The sequence below is a fragment of the Danio rerio genome, chromosome 1 (genome assembly GCF_049306965.1).
Source record: "Danio rerio strain Tuebingen ecotype United States chromosome 1, GRCz12tu, whole genome shotgun sequence".
NCBI lineage: Eukaryota > Metazoa > Chordata > Actinopteri > Cypriniformes > Danionidae > Danio > Danio rerio.
The window spans coordinates 61,341,237-61,367,937 of record NC_133176.1 but is presented as its reverse complement, the minus strand read 5'-3'; the positions used below and the strand labels follow the sequence as shown (position 1 = coordinate 61,367,937).

Here is a 26,701-nt window from a genome sequence, read left to right as displayed (position 1 = left end):
AATTATTATTTATTTAATTATTAAATGAGTGCAAAACAAAATATATAAAGCATATTTTATCCTTTGAACACAGATGTCATGTCTGTTTTAAAGGTAATGGACATTTTATTATTATTATTATTAATAATAATAATAATTACTATTAGTCTATTAAAAATGTATCGGTTATTAAATAAATGAAAAGAAACCAACACAGAATGTGTAAAAATTAGCTAAACATGATCAATTTCATTTCTCAAAATGTTAAAATATCTAAAAGTTGATGACTTAATCTAATATTAAGTATACAATCATTCTTTTCTTTTCTTTGTAATTTTACATATTAATTTGCCTTTTCCCCTTGCTATTACCATTGTTTATATTGTTGTCTTGCTTCTGTGTTTTGATTTAATGTTGGCTTTTGTGACATTACATACTACCCAAATGCATGTCTTAGACTTTCGAGACAAAATGTATTCTTTGTTTATTTTTAGTTTTGAGAGTTTTAGAGTGTATCCCAAAGTCCAAAAGTGATACATTAAAAGTAGAGTACAATTTATTGACTAAATTTTATTCATATTTTTACAATGTTGGGAATGTAAAAGAATGGACCAAAATAAAAATTAAAAAAACTTGACTGAACGTTTAAATCAGAAACACGAGTTTCTGGCGCGGGGTTTAGAAGAAAGTCAGCTAATACGAATGAAAATGTGTTTGATCGTAATTATAATTAAAATAGCATTAGTATAGCGTTATTATATACAATTATTCATTGACCTGAGCAAAAATACATAGTTTAAGTTTTTGTAAAACACACAACTATTGTTTACTATTTTTATTATTGTAATACTATTGTTAAATTTACTCTAATGTTCAGTTTAGTTTTCATTAGTTTCATGAATGGGTTTCTTCGTTTCAGTTTAGTTTTTATTTTGTGAACACATTTTCATTTAGTGAACACATTTACAGAACACATCCAGGGCTGACCAGAGCAAAGTTTGCAAAGTTTACATAAACCCTTATGCACACCTCTTAGTAATAAAACAATGTAAAATAATAATTTAAACAAACAATAAACCTAAAACCACAAGTGCAATTTCAATTCAAGTAACTTCTTTATATAAAAGCTGTTTATGTGCAGTTAAACATGCCTAGTTTACATATTTTAGTAGATGAAGAAAAGATAAAACAGATGTTTTAAGTTTTTGGACATAATCGTGCTCCTGACTGAGGTTTTTGTCTGTAAAAGACAGTGACACTTGACAGTGAGTGCGATTCATCATGTGCAAATTAACTAAGCAGTCACAGGTGTCAGACTCAGTTCCAAAAGGGCCGCAGCTCTGCACAGTTTAGTTCCAACCCTAATTAAACACACCTGATCAAACTAATTGAGTCCTTCAGGCTTGTTTGAAACCTACAGGTAAGTGTGTTGGAGCAGGGTTGGAACTAAACTGTGCAGGGCTTCGGCCCTCCAGGAATTGAGTTTGACACCCCTGAACTAAGCAGTCACATTTGTGAACTTTAAATATCTACATATCCATTTGTAATTCCTGTTTATAGCAAATAACAAGCTGTATATTATGTTCATATCTGTTTGCAAATTCCTGAAAATTAGTAGCAACCTGTACAGCATGTTCACCTATTTGCAACGTTTCTCCAATCTTCTATTGTCCAGTTTTGGTGAGTCTGTGTGAATTGTAGCCTCAGTTTCCTGTTCTTAGCTGACAGGAGCGGCACCCGGTGTGCTCTTCTGCTGCTGTAGCCCATCCGCCTCAAGGTTGGCCGTGTTGTGTGTTCAGAGATGCTCTTCTGCAGAGCTCGGTTGTATCGAGTGCTTATTTGAGTTACTGTTGCCTTTCTATCAGCTGGAACCAGTCTGGCCACTGGTCAACAAGGCATTTGCACCCACAGAACTGCCGCTCACTGGATATTTCCTTTTTGTCGGACTATTCTCTGTAAACCCTAGAGATGGTTGTGCGTGAAAATCCCAGTAGATCAGCAGTTTCTGAAATACTCAGACCAGTTTAGGTTAGGTTTATGTGTGGGGTAGGATTAAGAGATCTGAAATATGTTCATACAGAACAAGACATTCATCAGTGCAGCTGTTCCCAAATAGTCAACTAATTTATAGTCGACCAGAATAGGCTTGTTTGACTCAATTTTCATTAATTGTTTAGTCACAGGGAAAAAATACACAAGTGGTGCAGTCAGTGTGCAAACTAAAAGATCTGGCAAATTCACCTATAATAATAATGTCTGGAAAAAAAAAAAATCAAAAAAGTGTGGGATCATAATCACTCCATCCCTTTCACATCTACTTTATCGGAGCATTTTAACGGTAAGGCTTCCCAACAACATATAGTTCAATGGCTTTAATGAACGATTACTGGTCGACTAAGATAATCTTTAATCGGGGACAGCCTTATTGATCAGTACTAATAAACAGCCAATGTTCTATTAATAAGCAAGTAGTTATTTGCAAGAATTGTTCTCCAAAACACAAAGCTAGCATTTTCAGAAAATTTTTGTATGTGATCCATGTGTGTTGGGATTGGGATCGAAAGGGGCCTACATATATTTATTTTTTTGAGGAACTTCAGAAGGTTTTTAAATCTGAGACAGAGACACTGAAGATTCAGGATAAACCTTAAAACCAGCATAGATCGATTCTGTAAATGTGTTGTTGAATGTGCGCAAGTGTGTGAGTGTGTTTGTGTCAGAGATGCTGTAGAAGGACAGACAGCCGGACGGCACGTCCACATACACTCCTACTCTATTACTACGAGATGGAGCAATAATATCAGTGCTCTTATTGTTGTGCCAGAAAGAGTAAATTCTGTCATAACAGTACAGACTCCAAGAATTTTCATTGCGTCCAAACCGACAGTTACTACCTCCTTTTCTATCAATTGCTTTAAAAGCCGCTGTTATAAGAACAGAGCCGCTCCATTTCACCTCCCAGTAACAGCGTCCAGTGATAGGCTCTTTACACAGAACCTGCTCCTGTTGATCAAATCTGTCGGGATGATCGGGATACGGCTGAGGATCTTTCACATGCACTGCCTTTCTGTTTCCATCAGACACTTGCAGTTGAATATGTGCTGTGTTTGGATCCAGTGTGAGAAAACAGGCATCTGAACAGAAGAAGAGAGATCACACAATGTGTGAAATCATGAATTATGCACAGACCAACTGTGAAGTATTGTCTACTTACATTTTGTCAGTCCAGGCATGATTCTGTATAATCCTCCATGGTGCAAACTGAACAAGACAAAAAAATAAATAAAAAAATACAAATAGAAAGACTTGTTGGAATGAAAATTAAAATGAGAAATTTCGCTTATGCCATTTAGGCAAATAAAAAAAAAATTCTTGTTATACACTAATTAAGAAATTTTTGCAAAAAGACAACTTCTGCTTTTGCAAAGCCCAGAAATTTAAAGAGAGTCCACTGTATAAAGCACTATAAAGAGTATATGAACATGATCATGTTTAGGGAGTTAACACTATATTATAATGTTGATATATATTATCCACAGCTTGTTCAAAATATTTGAACTGAGATTAAGAGTTACTTGAGTTTCTGCAGTGTGTAGTGTGGATCCTCCAGTGTGTGTTGGAGCAGCTGGACTCCTGATTGTCCTGGGTGATTGTAGCTCAGATCCAGCTCTCTCAGGTGTGAGGGGTTTGAACTCAGAGCTGAAGATAGAAAACCACAGCCTTCCTCTGTCACCATACAGCCAGACAACCTGCACACACAGACAGACACACGTGTCATCTACAGACATTATTACATTTTTCCTACTATGTTTCTAAGCCCCGGTCACATCGCACTTTTCGTCCCAATAATTTCCATTCATATGCATGTGAATGCACCAGAAAGAAAACAAGCTTGTGTTGAAAGTATTCCATGTTGCTGCATTCCAAAGTTTAAGCTTGATGAACTCTGACTTGCAAATTTGTGTCACGTTAATGTATAAGATCAATTGATGATCAAAATGTGACCTCCCTGAAGTGACTGCTCATTTTATCAGTATTGCATCATCTTGTTTTATCGCACCTCTTTTCACAAAACTCTGCAACAGATTTTTGTATGCTCAAACTCTACAATGAATGCAAATTTACTCACCTTAGTATATCATGATGCTCCTTAAGATACTAGACATAGACAAATATTACTACACACCTCAGTATCTCCAGCTGACAGTTTGGACTCTTCAGTCCATCAGAGAGCAGCTTCACTCCTGAATCCTGCAGGTCATTGTTACTCAGGTCCAGCTCTCTCAGGACACAGTTTGAGGATTGAAGAACTGACGACACAATTTCACAATCCTGAGCAGAGAGATTACAGCCAGCAAGACTGCAAGAAGAAAAGAAAACAACAATTAAGTTCCATACACAAACTATTTTTTAACACTAAAAGTTAACACTCACAGAGCTCTTGTGCAGTTGCTGACGGCTGGTATCAGTCTTCTTCTGCCCTCATCTGATGTGTTGAATTTCTGGAGCTCCAGCTCATCCAGCACCTCCTCTGACATCTGAAGCATGTAGGCGATTGTTGAGCAGTGAGCAGGAGAGAGTTTCTTCTCTGACTGTTTGTCTGATTTCACAAACTCCTGAATCTCTCTGGACAGAGTCTGATCTTTCACTTCCAGCAGACAGAGGAACAGATTGATGGATCTTTCAGTGGAGAGTCCATGTCCATCTCTGATCTTCTCTTTAATGTACTGTGTGCTTCTCCTGATGCTCTCTGAGCTCTTCTCTGTGTGTGTCAGTAGATCCTGGAAGAGTCTCTGATTGGACTCCAGTGAGACGCCCAGCAGGAACCGCAGAAACAGATCCAGATGACCATTCTCACTCTCAATGGCTTTATCTACTGCATTCTTATGCAGATCATGCATCACATCACAAAATTGCAACGTGTCCACATTTTTCATTACATAATAATAAAACACATAGAAAGCAGCGAGGAACTCCTGAACACTCAGATGGATGAAGCTGTAGACTTTCCTCTGCTGAATCACAGATTCCTCCTTAAAGATCTCGGTGCAAATCCCAGAATACACTGAGGTGTCAGAGACGTCTACGCCGCTCTCAATCAGGTCCTCCTCATAGAACATCACATTGCCCTTCATCAGCTGTCTGAAAGCCACTTCAGCAAGTTTGACAATCACTTCTCTGTTGGACTGCAGGAGTTTCTCTGGATCTCTCTCTTCATACTTCTGATTCCTCATGTTGATCTGAATCAGCAGGAAGTGGATGTACATTTCAGTCAGAGTTTGAGGGATTTCTGCACTCAGATCTTCTTCCAGGAGCTTCTGAAGCACAGTGGATGAGATCCAGCAGAAGACGGGTATGTGGCACATGATGTGGAGGCTTCTTGCTCTTCTGATGTGTGAGATGATTCTGCTGGCTTGATGCTGCTCACTGATTCTCTTCCTGAAATATTCCTCCTTCTGAGGCTCAGTGAATCCCTGAATTTCTGTCAGACGCTTGATGTATTTGGAGGGGATCTGATTGGCTGCTGCTGGTCTGGAGGTGATCCAGATGAGAGCAGAGGGAAGCAGCTCTCCTTTCATCAGCTTTGACATCAACACAGCCACTGATGAAGTCTCAGTCACATCACAAACTTTCTGAGCGTCTGAAAACATCAGTGTGATTCTGCTTTCATCCAGACCATCAAAGATGAACACAACTTTACACTCCTCATAAATCTTGGGCTCCAGATCTTCAAGTTCAGGATGAAAGTCCAGCAGAAGTGTGTGAAGACTGTACTGATGATCTCTGATCAAGTTCAGCTCTCGAAATGGAAGCACAAACATGAAATCTACATCCTGATTGGCTTTTCCCTCGGCCCAGTCCAGAATGAACTTCTGCACAGAGACGGTTTTTCCGATTCCAGCGATGCCTTTAGTAAGAACAGTCTTGATTTGCTCTTTCTCCTCTTTAAAGATGTCATTGCAGTAGATTGGAGTGTGTTGGGAGTGTTTTGTTCTGGCTGTTTTCTCCATCTGTAAAACCTCATGTTCTTCATTCACTCCTGCACTCTCTCCCTCTATGATGTACAGCTGGGTGTAGATGCGGTTCAGGAGGGTTTGGTTTTCTTGGAGTCTGTTTCCCTCAAATAATCTCTCATATTTGTTCTTCATGCTGGTTTTGTGCTGGTCTTTGACTAGCTGCAGGTCTCCAGTCTCCAGTGCGTTTGTTTCAGTATTCTCCTGTGTAATGAGAGTCTGATAGTTGGATGTAGAGTATGGCACTGGTGTGATCAGCTCATGTTTCTTTTTTCTCCTGAATAAAATAAAAAGTAAATATTTTACATGATTTTCAATTTGTGAATATTCTGAGTAGTATTAAGTGTTAATTAATTTGGATTTCAAAACAGTTACTAATCTGAATTGTCCTACAGTATGCAAAAAATATTATATTAAGTGAAACTAACTGAGGGTCAGAGGTCACTGGTTCATCACTCAATTGAGGGGGAAAATTCATAGACCAGTTACTCTTCAGAGAAACACCACTGGGTTCTGGAGACTCTGATCTCGGTGTCTTCCTCCTGATTACACTGACAAAAGAAATAAAACAGCATTTTAGACACATCTAAGGCCTTTAGTTTACAAATATTTGCCAAATAAAAAACCTTTTACACATCATTCATCTTTCAAGTACATGTAAACTATTTTTCTCCTCCCTTGACAGTCCACATACCCAAAACATAACATATAAATATATTTAAAAAACAAAATAAAAGTAAAAATGTCTTCCCCAAACCTTAATCAAATCTAAATTAAATAATCAATTAGATTATATTCAGGATGCATTTTTACTCTTATGGGTAATAAAACTTTGGTCCAGTCATCAGATTGACAGAAATCTCTAATGTGTTTTATTTTATGGCATGTTCAGCAAGATAAATGACTATAATACTGAATCTTAGACAATGTCATAATTACCCAGAATCATAATTGATGCAAGCAGTGACGTCATATTTAAATATTATGTGGGCACTAACAGGCAGAAAATTATATTAAAAAAATTAAATTAAATTAAATTAAAAGAGGATAAGGTTGCTAAAAAATGCCAGTAACAAGCCCTTAGTATTTTCACACCACATTCAATAAAGCTTTGTGGCTGTTTACACCTGGGGTTCGTTCTTTGTACCTCGCTTAAATGATCTAAGATGACTTGGCAGATCCTGGATCTGTTCATATTGATGACTGATCTCTGGCTAATTTGGTTCTTCAAACAAGTTCGTGAATCAGATTAGAATGTCTGGATGAACTGATCTGAGATCGCTGAGTGTGTTATAAAGGTCAGATCTATCCATTCTCGAAATCATGATCAGCAATACAATGATTGGCTGACGGCACAGCAGCGTAATGACATCATCTGATTAATATTCAATTACCATGCAAGCAGAATTACATCAAATTCATAGGAAACGATTTGTTAAATATGATGCGCAATAACTTTCTATCTTTGTTGTGGGCTGCCTCAAATAATCTCTCATATTTATTCTTCATGCTGGTTTTGTGCTGGTCTTTGACTAGCTGCAGGTCTCCAGTCTCCAGTGTGTGTGCATTAGTATTGTACTGTGTAATGCGAGTCTGATAGCTGGATGAAGTGTGGGGCACTGATGTGATCAGCTCATGTTTCTTTTTCCTCCTGAATAAAATTAAATTAAATATTTTACACAATTTTCAATTTGTGAATATTTTGAGGTGTATCTATGTTAAGTGGGATTTTAAAACGGTTACTAATCTTAGTTGTCCTACAGTGTGTAAAAATATTATATAAATGCATACTAACTGAGGGTCAGAGGTCACTGGTTCATCACTCAATTGAGGGGGAAAATTCATAGACCAGTTACTCTTCAGAGAAACACCACTGGGTTCTGGAGACTCTGATCTCGGTGTCTTCCTCCTGATTACACTGACAAAAGAAATAAAACAGCATTTTAGACACATCTAAGGCCTTTAGTTTACAAATATTTGCCAAATAAAAAACCTTTTACACATCATTCATCTTTCAAGTACATGTAAACTATTTTTCTCCTCCCTTGACAGTCCACATACCCAAAACATAACATATAAATATATTTAAAAAACAAAATAAAAGTAAAAATGTCTTCCCCAAACCTTAATCAAATCTAAATTAAATAATCAATTAGATTATATTCAGGATGCATTTTTACTCTTATGGGTAATAAAACTTTGGTCCAGTCATCAGATTGACAGAAATCTCTAATGTGTTTTATTTTATGGCATGTTCAGCAAGATAAATGACTATAATACTGAATCTTAGACAATGTCATAATTACCCAGAATCATAATTGATGCAAGCAGTGACGTCATATTTAAATATTATGTGGGCACTAACAGGCAGAAAATTATATTAAAAAAATTAAATTAAATTAAATTAAAAGAGGATAAGGTTGCTAAAAAATGCCAGTAACAAGCCCTTAGTATTTTCACACCACATTCAATAAAGCTTTGTGGCTGTTTACACCTGGGGTTCGTTCTTTGTACCTCGCTTAAATGATCTAAGATGACTTGGCAGATCCTGGATCTGTTCATATTGATGACTGATCTCTGGCTAATTTGGTTCTTCAAACAAGTTCGTGAATCAGATTAGAATGTCTGGATGAACTGATCTGAGATCGCTGAGTGTGTTATAAAGGTCAGATCTATCCATTCTCGAAATCATGATCAGCAATACAATGATTGGCTGACGGCACAGCAGCGTAATGACATCATCTGATTAATATTCAATTACCATGCAAGCAGAATTACATCAAATTCATAGGAAACGATTTGTTAAATATGATGCGCAATAACTTTCTATCTTTGTTGTGGGCTGCAGGCTTTACATGTGTCAAGAGTGTTTAGTTATTTATTTAGTTTTACATTTAGACCGGATTTTCTTTATTATAGTAGTCTATGCCTATTTAAGTTTCTTAATTGGTGTAAAGAATAACTGGCCGTTCAAATTAATTTTGCATCAAAAACGTATTTTGATATTGGTAAAGGTGTCTGCAACTTTTGCAAAGTATCAAATTACCGTCATATTAGTGGTCAAAACATGTTAGTTTATGATTGCAGAAAATATTATTTCTTAAAAAAAGAAAAAGTTGAATATATTGTGCATGTCTATTACTATACATGTACTGAAGCTGATATGGTACTGTAAAAATAGTACTCATTTGTGTCTAAAAAGTCCATATTAATAAATGTTTTCTTTGAACCCTTTTGGGAGAACCACCACGTGACTTCTTTTATAATTATATTTATACTATATTTTTTTAAAATATAAACATATATATGTGTGTGTACATATATATATATATATATATATATATATATATTTATATCTGTGTGTGTGTGTGTGTGTGTGTATATATATATATATATATATATATATATATATATATATATATATATGTGTGTGTGTGTGTGTGTGTGTGTGTGTGTGTGTGTGTGTGTGTGTGTGTGTGTATATATATATATATATATATATATATATATATATATATATATATATATATATATATATATATATGTGTGTATAAACAGGTTTGAGCTACCAGACCTGATGTTGTGACAACAACTCTCGAATTAGTTTTGAAGAACGAAACGATCCTGGATCATGTCAAATCGACAACAATTCCAATTCCAAATCCAGCTAATTGAGTAATCCACGTACAAAGAACAGACCCCTGATCACTTCATGTGTTGTTTTGTGATTGGATAGCCATCCAATACTGATATGTACAGGTGTAAATGCCCTCCGAAACACATTCGAAATGGATATAAAACAAGACAAGTCTAAATGCATCCGGTTGTTGAAACCACATATATAAATTTTACTCCTCTCAAAAAAAAAGTAAAAAATAATAATAATAAAAATATGTGAGAGTGCTCATTTATGGGAGATATGACCATCAGATATACAGGTGCAAATGCATAAGCAATGGCAGGTCACAGCTGACAGTTGTTTGCTCCATTTTGCAGCATTAACAACAGACACAGCACATGTCTGTAGACTATCCTTATGAAAAGAATGGTAAATATGCCATATTGTTTATTTACAAAGGCAAAATAAATGTTGGGGGGAGGGGGAGTGTATGTCGTACACAATAATACGTTTTGAATAATGCCCTGAACATATCTGTTTGACAAAAATAGAGGTTTCATTCAGACTTAAGGACAGCAATTGTGGAGACTGCCTTGGGCTCCTAAGATGATGATTTGCATGTTTAATTGATGTTTAGCCTGGATCTAAAATAATTTGCATGCCAAATAAGATATATATGTGGAAGACTGTTTCTGTCTAATACAAAAAACAAACAAAAAAATCATACTTAAAGTCAAATCCATGACTTAAACTAAATTTAGACTAAAAAGTCTAAATTATTACCTAAACACTCAAAATTACAAGATACAAGATTAAACATTACGACATTACGACCTAGCAGAAAAGAAATTATGAGCTGAAGTTGAAATTATAATATACCAAGTTAAAATTAAGACTTAATTAGTTAATTAGACTTTTTAAGGTTTTGGAAATTACGTTGTTAAACAAATAGGTGGCATCTAAACCATCTAAATGTGTCACTTCATTAATCCTTTAAAAATTATTAATCTAATTAAGCATGGAAACATTATAAGGGAGTTATTATATTACTAATGAAAATAAAAATATTACATTCAATCGTATAATACAAAGTAGTGTAAAAAAGTGTTTTTCCCCCTGGCTGATTTCTTTTTTTTTTTTTTTATGTTTGTCACTGTTTCACATCATCAAACAAATTTATATACAAGTCAAAGATAACAAGTAAACGCATCGTGCAGTTTTGAAATGAAGGTAAAAAAAAATCCAAAACTATATACCCCAGTGTGAAAAAGTGTTAACTCCGGTTTATCAAAGTTTTCTAGCTATACCCAGCAGATCTGTTTACTGCCACAAAAAATATAAATAAATAAAATAAAAATAAAAAAAATCTGTAAGGGGGTAAACACTTTTTACAACACGCTATTAAATTTTTTTATTCTCTGTGAAAAGTGACTACCTTCAAACTTCTCAGTAAATGCTGAAATGACCAGTGTCTTACCGGGGGGCTGAGTTCACTGATTCATCATTGAGGGAAGAAGGATCTTCGTCCATGAGCCGATCATTCTTCACAGACACACAGCTTGATCCAGGAGATGCAGAACTCATTTCATAGCCAGCGTCCTCATCTTCTCTCTTCCTTTGACTCATTTTAGTGTTCACCTTCGGTCATTTACTGAAAGAATATTGAGACACTGATTTTAGAAGCATTATATTTGGAAATTCATCTCTTGGCACAATGCTACAACCTAATGTGACACTAGAGTTTAATAATTAGCAACCCCATATAAAGAAGGAAGTTTAAAAAGGTTAATATAATAGTAATAATAGTAATAATAACAATTATTATAATAATAACATTAAAGTTTAATTTAGAACTCATTTGCGCCAAAACAGTTGGTTAGTTGAGGGTTTTTAATCCATGCTCTTTTATTTCCAATTGATTACACTGTGCTGTTTTTTCTCATTTTAAGTTTTTTTATATTTAACAAAACATTGTAAAAGAAGCCGTCTACTCAAAACAACTTCTGGTCATGCAAACATTGCCATCAATACTTTTATTTAAACTGAAGCAAACAAACAGGAACAAATGGAAAAAAAAAATTTGGTGAAACCAAAATATGCCTAATAATAAATCGTAGAAGAGATTTTAATGATTATTATATTATTGCTTATAAAAAAGCGCAAAAAACTTAATTAAACGACTTTTACAGGAAAATTATACATATAGAAAATATTTTTTGTTTATGGAAAATACATTTCTTTATTTACACCTACACAGCTAAAGTTCAAAAGTCTGTGATACAGTGCGTGCAATTGAAGAACAGTTGGTTTTACATTCGCACATTAATTCAGAGACAACCTGTGAAACGCTCTCTATTGTTTACTATGGTACTTTGAATATTCGTCTTAAAATCGCAAGTATGACTTCAAAACATTAGCACTGTTTATTTGACTGTGAACAGTGTTTTGATAGTCATAGGCCGCTAATGTATAAATTATACATTATAATTTAATTATAATTTCACTATTTGTAATTTGCAAAAAAAAAAAAATGCATTACTGTAAACGAAATTATTAATATAATTCAGAAAAAAAGTCCGAGCTTGTTATATTACACATTACACAAATAAATGTCGAGTACACTTCCGCCATTTTGATTAAGTTTGCAGTAAGGAATAACTACGCAGCTAAATGATTCGCATTTTAAATCCCATGAAAAGACAAGAAATCAGCACATTTTCATTTGACGTAGACATGAAGAATAGGCTATTTGAACTTACCTCAAAATGTGTGTCCTTTCAAGTTTAGTGAGGTTAATAATACGTGTAAAGACACGGAATGTCGTCGTTTTACTCTCTATTTCACTTCTTCACCTGGTTGAGGTGTGTCGTCTTTATTTTTAAACAAACTAAAATAAAACTAAACTGCTCCCTCTAGCGGTGCAGAGCATCATCACAGGTTAAACAGCACTGCATTGCTCGCATGACGTTACGCGAAATGGTAAAGTTAAACCACATACCTTGGGATTTTTCAGTATTACAGTACGCTATTGGTACGCATGTTTTCAATATAAAACAAAGTCAGTGGGATAAAAACATTGCATAAACACGATGGACAACACTTTCATTTTTGATTTAGTTTGCAGTAACTACGCAGCTAATTCGCATTTTTAGTAAAGGTACATGAAGAATGGGCTATTTAAACTTACCTCAAAATGTGTATCCGTTCAAGTTTACTGAGGTTAATAATACACGTAAAGATACGGAGTCTCGTCTTCTACCATTTTCTCTTTCACTTCTTCACCTGGTTGAGGTGTGTCGTCGTTATTTTTGAACAGGGTGAAATCAAGCTAAACTGCTCCCTCTAGCAGAGCATCACATGTTTACGGAGACCCTGAAGAGACGAGCGTGACTATGGTGGAAAAACTGGGTGGGAGGAAAATGTACATTTTAAAGTTTTTGCGTTCCCTCGCAAAGATGTTTCGCCATGTTTTTGCTAGAACTCATACAGCTTCTTTCGTTTACTTGTTTATGTAAAAGCACTTAGAATTACCATTGTGTATGAAAGGTGCTATACAGCCTATAAACTTGCCTGGGAGACTGCAGTGTTTAGTGTCCTCATTAGAGTAACTGCCTTCCATAACAAATCTGATGGTTCATTCACTGCCCTCTTTAGTGCTCACTTGTCAAATCCTGAGGATTACTTAAAAGTACAATTTTAGTTAAGTTATTTGTGCTCCCTTTAAAAACAGCTCTTGAGAAATTTGGTTTAATGTCCATATAAAAAGCAGCCTCTATTTCCTCTGAGATTAAGGCTCAAAATGTGTGTAAGTTCAAGTTTACTGAGGTTAATAATACGTGTATAGCCACGGAACGTCGTCTTCTATTCTCTTTCACCTTCTTGAGGTGTCTTCATTTTTAAACCGGGTATGCAACGAAAACTGAATTGCTCCCTCTGGTGGCGCAGACCATCATCACAGGTTGAACAGCACTGCAGCGCTGGCATCTCCTTCAAAAAGTATTCACAACACGTGCAGCTTCCTTGCAATGTGAATTAGAACAGATATTACATAAGAAAATAGTCCCATACCTCTTTACTGACTGGTCCCCCAAAATGTTCTTGATCGACTAGACAATTGTTTTCTGCAGTGTTGTTTTAAAGCATGGGTCTCAAACTGGATTCCTGGAGGGCCGCAGCTCTGCACAGTTTGCTCCAACCCTAATCAAACACAGCTGATCAATTAATTAAGGTGTTCAAGACTACTAGAGACTATTGAGCAGGTGTGAGTCGGAGCTAAACTTTGCAGAACTGCGACCCTCAAGGAATTGAGTTTGAGACCACTGTTTTAAAGCAATATTTTAATCTGATCTGATGTTTACTAGTATACTTTAAGTGCTGCAACATATTAAGGCAAATATTTTGTCAGAATATTACATATTTGTGTTTTATTTTGAATGAAAGCACACATTTACCTGAGCTGATGACATTTTGACAAAGTACAAAAATACAAACATATTTATAATATAAAAACTTAAACTTGCTGTTTAGAAATTGAACAGAATAAATCAATTGTTTTAAAAGACAGCTTTGGCTAAATATTTGAAAGAAAATAGTATTAAATAAAATCTTAAAACAAAATGTGTTGCAGAATACTGAATTTGAATAGGAATAATAATAATAATAAAGATAAAGTGATTTAACAGTTTCTCTATCAACAATTTCACACAATGAATGTACAATTAATGACAAAAAGTTTTATCCACTGGTGTTATTTTTCTGTGTCACCTGTGATTGAATGTTGCATAGATTGCACATCTGAAGCCAATTCACTTACACATAAGGGAAAAATCTTTGTAGATGCAAAATAAAAGTCTTCTGCAAATATAAACCAAGGCAAGGCGAGTTTATTTACATAGCACTGTAATTCAAAGTGCTTTACATCAATGATAATATAGAAACAAGTATAAGAAATAAAAGCAAAAAATAAATAAAAAATCAATATAAACAGATTAAAATGTTATAAGCAGGTTATAAATGACTGAAAAAAGAAAAGAAAGACATAAAAGTGTGATCTGTGGGCTGTTGCACAGTGCTCATTCAGTAAAGGCACAGTTAAACAGATGTGTGATCAGTCTTGTTGTGAATGTGCTTCATGTCTTTAATGTGTGTGTGTGTGTGTGTGTGTGTGTGTGTGTGTGTGTGTGTGTGTGTGTGTGTGTGTGTGTGTGTGTTAAATCTAGCACAAAGACACTGCAGATTCAGGATAAACTCTGAATCCAGCATAAAGGGGTTCAGTGAATGTGGTGTTGATTGTATATAAGTGTGTGAGTGTGTGTGTTTTAGAGATGCTGTAGAAGGACAGAGAGCCGGACGGCACGTCCACATACACCCCTACTCTATTAGACTGGGGTGAAGGAGTGGCAATGTTTGTGCTCTTATTATTGTGCCAGACAATGTAAATATTCTCACAACAATAGAGACTCCAGGAGTTTTCATTGAGTCCAAACCGACAGTCGCTTCCTCCTTTCCTGCTGTTTCCTCTGTAGGCCACTGCTATATAGGTCGATCCCCTCCATTCAACTTCCCAGTAACAGCGTCCAGTCAGAGTCTCTCTACACAGAACCTGCTCGTGGTGCTCGAATCTGTCTGGGTGATCAGGATACAACTGAAGATCTTTTATATGTGTTGTTCTTCTGTTCCCGTCAGACAAGACCAGATGACTGTGTGCTGTGTTTGGATCCAGTGTGAGAAAACAGGCATCTGTACACAAAAAGAGTCAGAGTTTCTATTTTGACCTGTGTTAATGCACATTTTGAAGTATGCATTGAATCAAGTGATGGAAAGGCAAAATTTCGAGGGAATAAACCCTTAAATTACTTTACAAAATTGTAACATTAAGTTTTTTTTTAAGTAAATACAAATAATGACATGATTTTTGTGTGTGTGTTTCTGTTAAATTATAGGACCCAAATTAATATACGGGTATGATACAGGTATTACTGGAACAGGTGACAGGTGATATTGCACATGTTCCCATTTTTAAAAGGTTTATAAATCATGTAGAATGAGTTTATATTTTTAGAAAGTAAAAGTGCAAAACTTTCCCTGTAAATAATGCAAACCTGTGGAATATATCTTTTGGAGTAGTGTGTGTGACTTACATTTTCTCAGTCCTAATGTGATCCTGAAGTGTCCTCCACCATCTAAACTAAATGGAAACAAAAACAATGGTAAATAGTACAACATGGTTTTTCAGTAGTAGATATAACCATACTATTTTTGAAGAAAAACCTAAACTTGAAAATTAAATGTTAAGTTTAGTAGCTTTTAATACATTAGCCTTGAGGTTGTAACACCAGCCTTTAAAATTATCCACAGATGAGCAGCCACATCTGCATTTCAATGAGCCGTGCATATTAAGTCAGCCTGATGCAGTCACTCATTAAGGTTTGCAATGTGGAGGGTTTCCAGCCGGTGGCTCAGGGTTGTGGTCAAAGACATAGGATCAGATTCCTTAACATTTTTACTAACATAATTTACTATCTTTTGGCATGCAAGCTTTAGTGATTTAATAGACATGTAGAGAAGAATTAGTGCTGAAAACACATTGACAATGATTTTTGAACCTGACCCTATATGCATGTCATGTGATTTACTAATATTTGTCTCACTGAAATTACAGGCATTTGCACCAGATACACAAACAATCTTAAATTCTTTACTTTACACTACAGGAGTCACCCCAGAGAGCACATGGTAGGGTCAACAGAATGACCTAGATATTCAGATTTTTATGGTTAGTGTTGTTTTTTTCAGCTCCATTTTCAGTGTCCAGTGATACCATCCTAATCAAAGTTAATCAAGCTCATCATATAATAAAATTACCATCCATTTTTGTAATTAGCAGAGTCATGGAAAATAAGGCAAATGAGCCATTCCTTCATCTGTGCAATCCGACTTCCTCAGACAGCATGAGATCAGTTTTCAAAACATACAACGCATAGACTAATTCATAAATACAGCAGGGAAGCTGGGAGACGCTGAGAAAAACATCATTAAAAATCCCAAGATGTCCTTCGAAAAAGAGTTAAAAAGTTTAACTGCCCACTGGCCTCGGTCCATAATGTCCTCCTGACCCTCCCCATATCATAATTGGCTTCATCACTCTGTTTCCTCTCCACCAATCAGCTGGTGTGTGGTGCGCTAAATGGCTGCCGTCACGTCATCCAGGTGGATGCTGCACACTGGTGGTGGATGAGGAGATTCTTCCCATTGTGTAAAGCGCTTTGAGTGCCCAGGAAAGCGCTATATAAATGTAAGGAATTAATCTAGAACACAATAACATAAAATGTTATGAAATATTTATAGCTGATGTTGTGAAAATGCGACTGTCACATGAAAAAAGCTGAAATGTATAGAGGTCCGATGCATTACGGAAAAAGTGATGTCAAATGATGCATTCCAGCTAAGGTCGGAGTTGCTCAATCTGCCACGAGTTCAAAGGGCAGATGTCTGTCTTCTAGCAGCATTCCAGATGTAATATCCAAGTACGAAGACCAATTCATGCCTGATTCACACAGGGCTTCAGCCTCAGCGCTTGACTGAAGGCGTGTCTGAAGTTGAGGCTGACGCGATCGTCATAGCAGCATCAGCCAATGAAATTAGTCAGCAATAAGCCACTGTCTAGCTGGTGTATTTGCATACAGCGATCTGATTGGCTGACGCTTCCGTCGGCACTTGAAAAGTTGAGAAAGTCCCAACTTCTGCAGCGAGCAACATCACTGAAGCGGTGCCGACGGATCCACAATGCAGTTCTGCAATGCCTGACGTCACTAACTCAAAGTGAATGAGAAGTGTTGACACTGATGTCCTGTGTGAATGGGGCGCCAGAGTTGTTTGAAATGCAGCACAAGTTAAGATAAGCCATGTTGGTTATACCAACATCATGTCTCACGCACCTCTTAACACATCAAAAATTCAAATGAGTTTAAATGAATTTTAATTAAATGAATTTAAATGTGTGATTTAATTCCATATTTGAAATGAAAAAAAATTTCAGCACAATTGCAGACCATAACTCTGTTCATAAAGTATCAAGTAAAAGTATTAAATTATATTTATAGACTTGTTAAATTTCATTTCTACAATATGATAATCCCCTTTTAAATAATTCCAGCAGCAGTGTAGCTGACCCAGCTCTAATAGAGTTTCTGTCGAGCAGAACTACAAACACAATAAACACTCTTAGTACTTTAGTTAATAAATAAAGGCAAATGTGTTGATGGTTTTACCAAGCAGTTTAATTGAATTAAGTTAAAGTTACATATAGGGATGCTCATTTCGGTTAATTTTGCTAACCTACAACCGCCGCTCGTTAATTTGATATTAACGAATAACTGGTCAGATTAATCTTATTTATTAATTTTTTTTTAAATTGACGTGTCTATTTTGTGTCTGACACATTAAATATTGCATTTTAAAATACTGATTTATTTTAACATGCTAGCATATTAATAACAGAACATAAAAACAGAGAATCGTCACGCACATGCAGTGTTTCCAACAGCATAGAAAAACAGAATAAACTAAATAAAATTAATAAAATAAATAGGCCTGCCCTAAATTATTTTTCACTTAAATGATTAATTTATATTACAAAACAAAAACACTGACTAATCCTTTTTAAGAACGGGCATAGTTTTTTTCCAATCATATGTTTTAGTCTTCCGACTACCGTCAAATAAAAATAGCAGATTTCCTCAAATTGCTCGCTCCAGGGAAAATCTGCATCACAAAACCTTTTTACATTTTTAATATAAATCATTACTTTAAAGATTATGTCTTGATATATGGTTTCCTCACTTGCGGTTCAAGTGTGCGCATTGTGTGATGAAAAGATTATGCATATGTTGACTTTTGGTAAGCAGTTTTGTTGTTTAAATATGATATTGCATTAATTTGCATAGATGCTTTAGAAGCTGTAAAATAAAAGCTAAAGACTATTTGTTGTGTTTATGACGCAGATCCAGGAGGCGATCAGCATCAGCGCTGCTTTGGCATCGACTCGGCTGTAACAAACAGCAATATTCTTCCTCCATTTTGCTTCTTTGGCAAATATGTCTATAGGCACGTGTGGTCATACGTTATCGTCCCGCGAGCAGGGCTGGAGCAAGCCAAACTGCCGCTCTAGGCAGAGGACGATCATACTGCCCTCAACCCCAATGTGAAAACAAAAGTGACCGGTTATGTAAATGAAGTGAGGTGTCGCGGACCTCTTTTCCAGCGCACTATGCGTGGATATAACTGAGGACGCGCGGGTGCTGAGGGAGGGAGAGAGGTGTCGCGGACACTGCGCTCTCTATTCTGCCGCCCTATGCACGGATATAACTGAGCATGCCCAGGTGTCGCAGACACTGCGCTCTCTATTCTGCCGCCCTATGCACAGATATAACTGAGGCTGCCCGGGTGTCGCGGACACTGCGCTCTCTATTCTGCCGCCCTATGCACGGATATAACTGAGGACGCCCGGGTGTCGCGGACACTGCGCTCTCTATTCTGCCGCCCTATGCACGGATATAACTGAGGACGCCCGGGTGTCGCGGACACTGCGCTCTCTATTCTGCCGCCCTATGCACAGATATAACTGAGGCTGCCCGGGTGTCGCGGACACTGCGCTCTCTATTCTGCCGCCCTATGCACGGATATAACTGAGGCTGCCCGGGTGTCGCGGACACTGCGCTCTCTATTCTGCCGCCCTATGCACAGATATAACTGAGGCTGCCCGGGTGTCGCGGACACTGCGCTCTCTATTCTGCCGCCCTATGCACGGATATAACTGAGGACGCCCGGGTGTCGCGGACACTGCGCTCTCTATTCTGCCGCCCTATGCACGGATATAACTGAGGCTGCCCGGGTGTCGCGGACACTGCGCTCTCTATTCTGCCGCCCTATGCACGGATATAACTGAGGACGCGCGAGTGCTGAGGGAGGGAGGGAGGTGTCGCGGACACTGCGCTCTCTATTCTGCCGCCCTATGCACGGATATAACTGAGGATGCCCGGGTGTCGCGGACAATGCGCTCTCTATTCTGCCGCCCTATGCACGGATATAACTGAGGACGCCCGGGTGTCGCGGACCTCAATTCTGCCGCCCTATGCACGGATATAACTGAGGACGCGCGAGTGCTGAGGGAGGGAGGGAGGTGTCGCAGACACTGCGCTCTCTATTCTGCCGCCCTATGCACGGATATAACTGAGGATGCCTAGGTCGCCTCTATGGACGCGCCAGCCCTGCCTGCGAGTTAACAAATATGTGTTGCAGTTGAACAAAGGCCTGATCACAGCAAACATGATTTTCCGTTTCAAAAACATGAGGCGCACCTCAATGTCTTTTACGTTGACAAGGATAAAAGCAGCGCAGTGCTCTCTTTTATGTCACTATGAACAACTGAATCAGCTGGGTATTGATTGTGCAAGACTGTTGCTGTCTATGTTGTTACAATTGTAATATTTAATACTATTGTGATATTCAAGATTTGTAAATTCATAAAGCTCTGGATAACTTGAGACAGCAAGCAGTCTCTCCTACATCTTCAATGTTTCCTCTAGGAATTTTGCCAGCTGTGGTGGCAGACCTTTTACACAAATCTAACTACCTGTGGTGTTATTTCAATGACAAATGGAGAAATGTCGTGAGCGCAGTATTAAAGGTCAAGATCGCATTTATGTGCAATACTCTTTGCTTGCGCATCAATTTCCTTTGCGTGCACAAATCCTCTTGCACACCCCTCAAATATCCGCTGCTCAAGAGCAGATATTCTTGTGCGCTCTCAAATAAACACTGCCAAAATGCGATTTAGGTTGTTTATGTAGTGAGTATGTCTCCAACATTTATTAAATTTGCTAGGAATATTTATGAATGTCGCCAATAGACCTACAGAGCTGCATTAATGTGTCCTGAAGTAAAGTGAAACGGCTATAAACTCCAGCAAGATAAAGTCATTTTATGCAGAGCCACAGACTTTTATCTGTAAATAAAGTATAATTATGGAAACTGTGTTCATCTTAACAGAGAGCTACATCCTGTTTGCTGGTCTCACGCATCACGGACCTGTCAGTCAGTCAGTCAGCACATAACCTCAAAGGGTTAAACAGAAAAGCACTACAGCACTATAAGGTTACAGAAAAGTTTGCGCTGTTATAATTCACTTACCTTTTAATACGTTTTGGTGCAATTATAATCTGCTATTTAAAACAACAACAGCAACGATGACTAAATGTTTTGAATGAAAAGTTGTATTGTAGCCTTGGAGGGATACATTTTTGTGTGGTGCCTTGCCATGGATACATACTTGAGTTTCTGCAGTGTGTAGTGTGGATCCTCCAGTGTGTGTTGGAGCAGCTGGACTCCTGATTGTCCTGGGTGATTGTAGCTCAGATCCAGCTCTCTCAGGTGTGAGGGGTTTGAACTCAGAGCTGAAGATAGAAAACCACAGCCTTCCTCTGTCACCATACACCCAGACAACCTGCAGAGACACAACGGGTGCATTTTTAAAGATAGTATTAAATCTCCCACTTTAAATGATGATCACACAATATGAAACTCGAACCTCAGTATCTCCAGCTGACAGTTTGGACTCTTCAGTCCATCAGAGAGCAGCTTCACTCCTGAATCCTGCAGGTCATTGTTACTCAGGTCCAGCTCTCTCAGGACACAGTTTGAGGATTGAAGAACTGACGACACAATTTCACAATCCTGAGCAGAGAGATTACAGCCAGCAAGACTGAAAGAAGAGGAAAACAAACAGTAAATAAATTTCTCCCAAAACAAGTTTCAACACTAAAAACTTGGTCAAACACTCACAGAGCTCTTGTGCAGTTGCTGACGGCTGGTATCAGTCTTCTTCTGCCCTCATCTGATGTGTTGTATTTCTGGAGCTCCAGCTCATCCAGCACCTCCTCTGACATCTGAAGCATGTAGGCGATTGTTGAGCAGTGAGCAGGAGAGAGTTTCTTCTCTGACTGTTTGTCTGATTTCACAAACTCCTGAATCTCTCTGGACAGAGTCTGATCTTTCACTTCCAGCAGACAGAGGAACAGATTGATGGATCTTTCAGTGGAGAGTCCATGTCCATCTCTGATCTTCTCTTTAATGTACTGTGTGCTTCTCCTGATGCTCTCTGAGCTCTTCTCTGTGTGTGTCAGTAGATCCTGGAAGAGTCTCTGATTGGACTCCAGTGAGACGCCCAGCAGGAACCGCAGGAACAGATCCAGATGACCATTCTCACTCTCAATGGCTTTATCAATGATTCTTTTATGGAGATTTTCTAATGAATCAAAAGATGCTTCTGCAGTGCTGCTTACATGAACGTAAAACACATGGAAAGCAGCGAGGAACTCCTGAACACTCAGATGGATGAAGCTGTAGACTTTCCTCTGCTGAATCACAGATTCCTCCTTAAAGATCTCAGTGCAAATCCCAGAATACACTGAGGCGTCAGAGACGTCTACGCCGCTCTCAATCAGGTCCTCCTCATAGAACATCACATTGCCCTTCATCAGCTGTCTGAAAGCCACTTCAGCAAGTTTGACAATCACTTCTCTGTTGGACTGCAGGAGTTTCTCTGGATCTCTCTCTTCATACTTCTGATTCCTCATGTTGATCTGAATCAGCAGGAAGTGGATGTACATTTCAGTCAGAGTTTGAGGGATTTCTGCACTCTGATCTTCTTCCAGGAGCTTCTGAAGCACAGTGGATGAGATCCAGCAGAAGACGGGTATGTGGCACATGATGTGGAGGCTTCTTGCTCTTCTGATGTGTGAGATGATTCTGCTGGCTTGATGCTGCTCACTGATTCTCTTCCTGAAATATTCCTCCTTCTGAGGCTCAGTGAATCCCTGAATTTCTGTCAGACGCTTGATGTATTTGGAGGGGATCTGATTGGCTGCTGCTGGTCTGGAGGTGATCCAGATGAGAGCAGAGGGAAGCAGCTCTCCTTTCATCAGCTTTGACATCAACACAGCCACTGATGAAGTCTCAGTCACATCACAAACTTTCTGAGCGTCTGAAAACATCAGTGTGATTCTGCTTTCATCCAGACCATCAAAGATGAACACAACTTTACACTCCTCATAAATCTTGGGCTCCAGATCTTCAAGTTCAGGATGAAAGTCCAGCAGAAGTGTGTGAAGACTGTACTGATGATCTCTGATCAAGTTCAGCTCTCGAAATGGAAGCACAAACATGAAATCTACATCCTGATTGGCTTTTCCCTCGGCCCAGTCCAGAATGAACTTCTGCACAGAGACGGTTTTTCCGATTCCAGCGATGCCTTTAGTAAGAACAGTCTTGATTTGCTCTTTCTCCTCTTTAAAGATGTCATTGCAGTAGATTGGAGTGTGTTGGGAGTGTTTTGTTCTGGCTGTTTTCTCCATCTGTAAAACCTCATGTTCTTCATTCACTCCTTCACTCTCTCCCTCTATGATGTACAGCTGGGTGTAGATCTGGTTCAGGAGGGTTTCATTCTGATTGAGTTTGTTTCCTTCAAATATTTTCTCATACTTGTTCTTCATGCTGGTTTTGTGCTGGTCTTTAATTTTTTGTAATTTTATTTTCATCATCGAGTCAAATGTCACTGGTTTATCACTGAAGTCCGATGGTGGGGTCATTGATCTGCTTCTCTTTTTAGAGACACCACTTGGTTCTGGAGACTGTGATCTCTGTCTTTTTCTGTCGCTGATGATTACATAAGAGCAATTTAAAACATTTTACACACACTTACTATTAAGCTTTAATACTCTATAGATATTAGTTTATTCAATAATAAGTGAAGAACATTTCAAAATCATGTGTACAGATTGCAGAATTAATACAGAGATTTGTTAATGTAACTATTAATAGAGACAAGAGCTGCATTAATAGAAATTAGTTGGCTTTTTACTCGTTGTGAAAAGTGCCTTTATTTCAGACAAACTCTTCTGTCAATGCTGAAAATAACTTACCCAAGGTTAGGAGGAGTCTTCTCCATAGACCAATCACTTTTTAAAGATTCACATGCTGATCCAGGAGATACAGAATTCATTTCAGAGTCAGAATCAACATCTTCACTCTTCTTTTGACTCATTTTAGTGTTCACCTGCTCTCATTTACTGAAAGAGTATTGAAGACATTATATGGAGTAACACAAGAGTTCTCCTGACACAAGGATACTTCTTAATGTGAATTACACTACAGTTAAATAATTACCCACCCCATAATTACAAAGAAATTAGGGATGCATCATTAACATTTTTTTTAGAACCAATCTGATCCAGATACAAAAGATTCTGACTATGCACTGATACAGATACTCTTTTTGTAAAACTTACACAGTTTCTATAGTTCTGTGGATCATAAACACAAATAATATATTTTCTTCACAAACAATAACCCAACATTCTGAAAATGTACCAATATACATTTCTGGAGATTGCAAAATACATATGGCTGCATTTCGTCTTTAAAACAAACGCTATGGGGCATTATGACGCTGTTCCATTTCACGCTCACTAGCTCTTACCTTCGTATGAATGCTTTTCTGCTGTTTTCTACAAAGCATGTTGTATGCTGCTAACTCGCAGACTTATTTGTCACATCCATAACGCATGGTTATTTTCCTCATTTAAAAAAATAAAATATGTTCACAGATTGATATTTTTCTAAACCCATAACTCTTTGGCGAGTAGTTTTGGGAAATTTAAACAGATGTTTCAATATAATGTCAACGAATACTTTCTCTATGAATTTATGTTTTGAGTTTTTACTGCAAATGTCACATCCATAATGCTGGAATTGCTCCTTTATAATCTGTGTTTTTGTCTTTAAGCCATTATAAAAGAAGCGGTCTATTCATAACTTCTTTTGGTCTTTGCAAACATTAATGGCCTGTCTAAAATTTTACTTTGGACGAAAACAAACATCATAAAAGACTGCAGATTTTGTTTTCTTTATTATAATCATTACAAAAAAAAAATGCTAAAAGAAAAAATGACATGGATAAAATATAATTAAATCTTTATAGCATCATTATATATAGCAAATATATTTCTATTTCTGTTTATACAGAAAACGTTTTTTTATATATAAATTTACTATTTTAGAGATAAAGTTCACAAGTCTGTGACATGAATGCAAATCTAGACATAAAAAATATTAAAATACCTTATTAAAACTCGTGGTCATGTGAATGCATTTTAACAATGATGTTGCAGTGTCGAATTTAGACATACTAGTACTACTACTAATTAATATCAAGCTTAACGACAATCCTCGATCTCTTTGGCAACAGACCTAGCATTAGCATATTTATTAAAATATCTCTGTGCATGCAAGTACACAATACTGAATTGTTTTTGAATACTATTATAAGAATGTGTGATGTGACGTACCGGAATCCTCATATAAACCTCACATATAGGGTTTTGTTGAGATCATATACCTTAAATTTATGTTTAGTATTGTGTCTTTAAGTACATACATTTTATAAAACAAAGAGAGCGGGATAAAAACATTATTAACAAGTCGAACGCAAACACTTCCGCCATTTTGGTTAACGCTAGTTTGCAAAAAGAAATACCAAAGCAGGCTATATGATTCGCGTTTTGAATCCCATGCAGACTAAAATAAATAAATAAATAGCAGCACATTTTACATGACGAGATTACATTAAGTATAGGCCATTTAAACTTACCACAAAATGTGTCCGTCCAGGTTTACTGAGAGGAAAGCATTGAAATGGCGACTTTTCCTTTTAACTTTCACTTTACCTGGTTTAAGGTGTCTTTAACAGGATATAAAAATCAAACTTAGCTGCTCCCTCTAGTGGCGCAGAGCATCATCACAGGCTCAACAGAGGAACTGAAAAAACAGCTTAACCAGGCTGGTTGGCTGGTTTTAGCTGGTCGACCAGGCTGGTTTTAGAGGGGTTTTGGCCATTTCCGGGCTGGTTTTCAGTCATTTCCAGCCTGGTCTTAGCTGGACAGGCTGGAAGATGACCAGCTAAAACCAGCTTGACCAGCCTAGCCAGGCTGGGAGCCCAGCCAAAACCAGCTATGACCAGCTTAAACTAGGCTGGTCAAGCTGGTTTTAGTTGGTTTTAGCTGGTCATTTTCCAGCCTAACCAGCTAAACACATTAACATCTGACTTTTTATAAATGGTTATGTGCCTTTTTATACAGTGTATAAACTTCTGAATTCAACTGTAAGCATCAATCAAAATTAAAAAATAAAAGAACAGTTTTTGGTCCAAGTTGGCTAAAATGACTTGAAATGCTGGTCTTCTGCACACATATTTTCAATAATGACAATTATTACTAAACTAGTACAGTCTTGTGTTTGGTTTTGAGTAAGCTCAGTCTCCACAGGTGAGAGAAATTTTGTATTTTGTGGTTTTTAATTTCACAGAATGAGGATGTGAAGCTGTACATTTCCTAATTTGCTTTGCTGTAAGTAGCCTGGTTGGGTTGGTGCTTGACATATTCACAACAAACACATAAATCTTCATTATGATGGTAATAATGAGGAAAATAATTCATCTTTTTTGACTGTTCACTCAAAATGTCAACACTAAACATGTAAAATCAACACGTCTCTAGTGTAATCGGCTTACCAAACACTGCTACATACACAAGTGAATTGTTTAAACATGCAGAGGAGCAGCATTAGCTGTGTTTATTTGTGCGAATTATTTTTTTATATTAATTCATTCATTGAAATTCACTTATGCTATGATTTTGTGATTGCATTCATAACAAAGTTAAACTCTTTATGTACAGTTATTTCATAATACCAACTGGTTTCGAGTGACTTTCGAGTCTCCACAGGTATGAGAAATACTGTATTTTGTGGTTTTAAATTTCACAGAATGAGGATGTGAAGCTGTACATTTCCTAATTCGCTTTGCTGTAAGTAGACTGGCTGGGTTTGTACTTGATTCAACATTTACTCACAACTACTGTGTTCATGAATGCACTTAGAGCTCCTCTTATACATTAAGGGTGGCAAACTATCTTCTTTTCTTTATTGGTGAAAAATCATGCTGGCGGAAGTGTGCAAAAAGAAAAAAAAGAGGAAA

The 26,701-nt window shown here is 37.3% G+C and overlaps 2 protein-coding genes across 5 annotated transcripts; both read right to left on the bottom strand.

The window, feature by feature from the left end:
• Window positions 1–1,085: 1,085 nt before the first annotated feature.
• On the bottom strand, window positions 1,086–13,485 carry si:ch211-114l13.13. 4 transcript variants are annotated; one of them, XM_073948113.1, is made up of 9 exons: window positions 12,800–13,485; window positions 11,090–11,263; window positions 7,789–7,911; window positions 6,422–6,544; window positions 4,414–6,270; window positions 4,166–4,339; window positions 3,555–3,728; window positions 3,194–3,240; window positions 1,086–3,113 (listed from the first exon to the last, which is right to left on the bottom strand). In XM_073948113.1, the coding sequence occupies exons 2-9, from the start codon at window positions 11,236–11,238 to the stop codon at window positions 2,587–2,589; spliced, it is 3,174 nt and encodes a 1,057-aa protein (XP_073804214.1). In that variant the 5' UTR covers window positions 11,239–11,263; window positions 12,800–13,485; the 3' UTR covers window positions 1,086–2,586. The 4 variants fall into 4 exon arrangements, with proteins under 4 accessions (XP_073804214.1, XP_073804230.1, XP_073804224.1 ...); NM_001328438.1 differs by lacking the exon at window positions 12,800–13,485 and adding an exon at window positions 12,372–12,477 and having other exon boundaries at window positions 2,583–3,113; XM_073948129.1 differs by lacking the exon at window positions 7,789–7,911 and having other exon boundaries at window positions 12,800–12,937.
• Window positions 13,486–14,477: 992 nt separating this feature from the next.
• Window positions 14,478–25,451, bottom strand: nlrc10 (NLR family, CARD domain containing 10). Its single transcript, XM_073908235.1, has 7 exons — window positions 25,319–25,451; window positions 23,592–23,738; window positions 21,454–23,325; window positions 21,200–21,373; window positions 20,942–21,115; window positions 15,753–15,799; window positions 14,478–15,351 (listed from the first exon to the last, which is right to left on the bottom strand). The coding sequence occupies exons 2-7, from the start codon at window positions 23,711–23,713 to the stop codon at window positions 14,828–14,830; spliced, it is 2,913 nt and encodes a 970-aa protein (XP_073764336.1). The 5' UTR covers window positions 23,714–23,738; window positions 25,319–25,451; the 3' UTR covers window positions 14,478–14,827.
• Between the last annotated feature and the right edge of the window lie 1,250 nt (window positions 25,452–26,701).

What these genes read in the sequence shown, in the direction of transcription:
- si:ch211-114l13.13 (XM_073948113.1), bottom strand. Translation starts at nt 11,238, where the DNA reads ATGAGTCAAAGGAAGAGAGAAGATGAGGACGCTGGCTATGAAATGAGT. An exon ending in CCAGTGACCTCTGACCCTCA is followed by an intron (nt 6,271 to 6,421) that starts GTTAGTTTCACT and finishes TATTTTATTCAG; the next exon opens with GAGAAAAAAGAAACATGAGC. An exon ending in CATGCCTGGACTGACAAAAT is followed by an intron (nt 3,114 to 3,193) that starts GTAAGTAGACAA and finishes TCTTCTGTTCAG; the next exon opens with ATGCCTGTTTTCTCACACTG.
- nlrc10 (XM_073908235.1), bottom strand. Translation starts at nt 23,713, where the DNA reads ATGAGTCAAAAGAAGAGTGAAGATGTTGATTCTGACTCTGAAATGAAT. An exon ending in TGTCAGCTGGAGATACTGAG is followed by an intron (nt 21,116 to 21,199) that starts GTTCGAGTTTCA and finishes GTGTCTCTGCAG; the next exon opens with GTTGTCTGGGTGTATGGTGA. An exon ending in TACACACTGCAGAAACTCAA is followed by an intron (nt 15,800 to 20,941) that starts GTATGTATCCAT and finishes GTTTCCATTTAG; the next exon opens with TTTAGATGGTGGAGGACACT.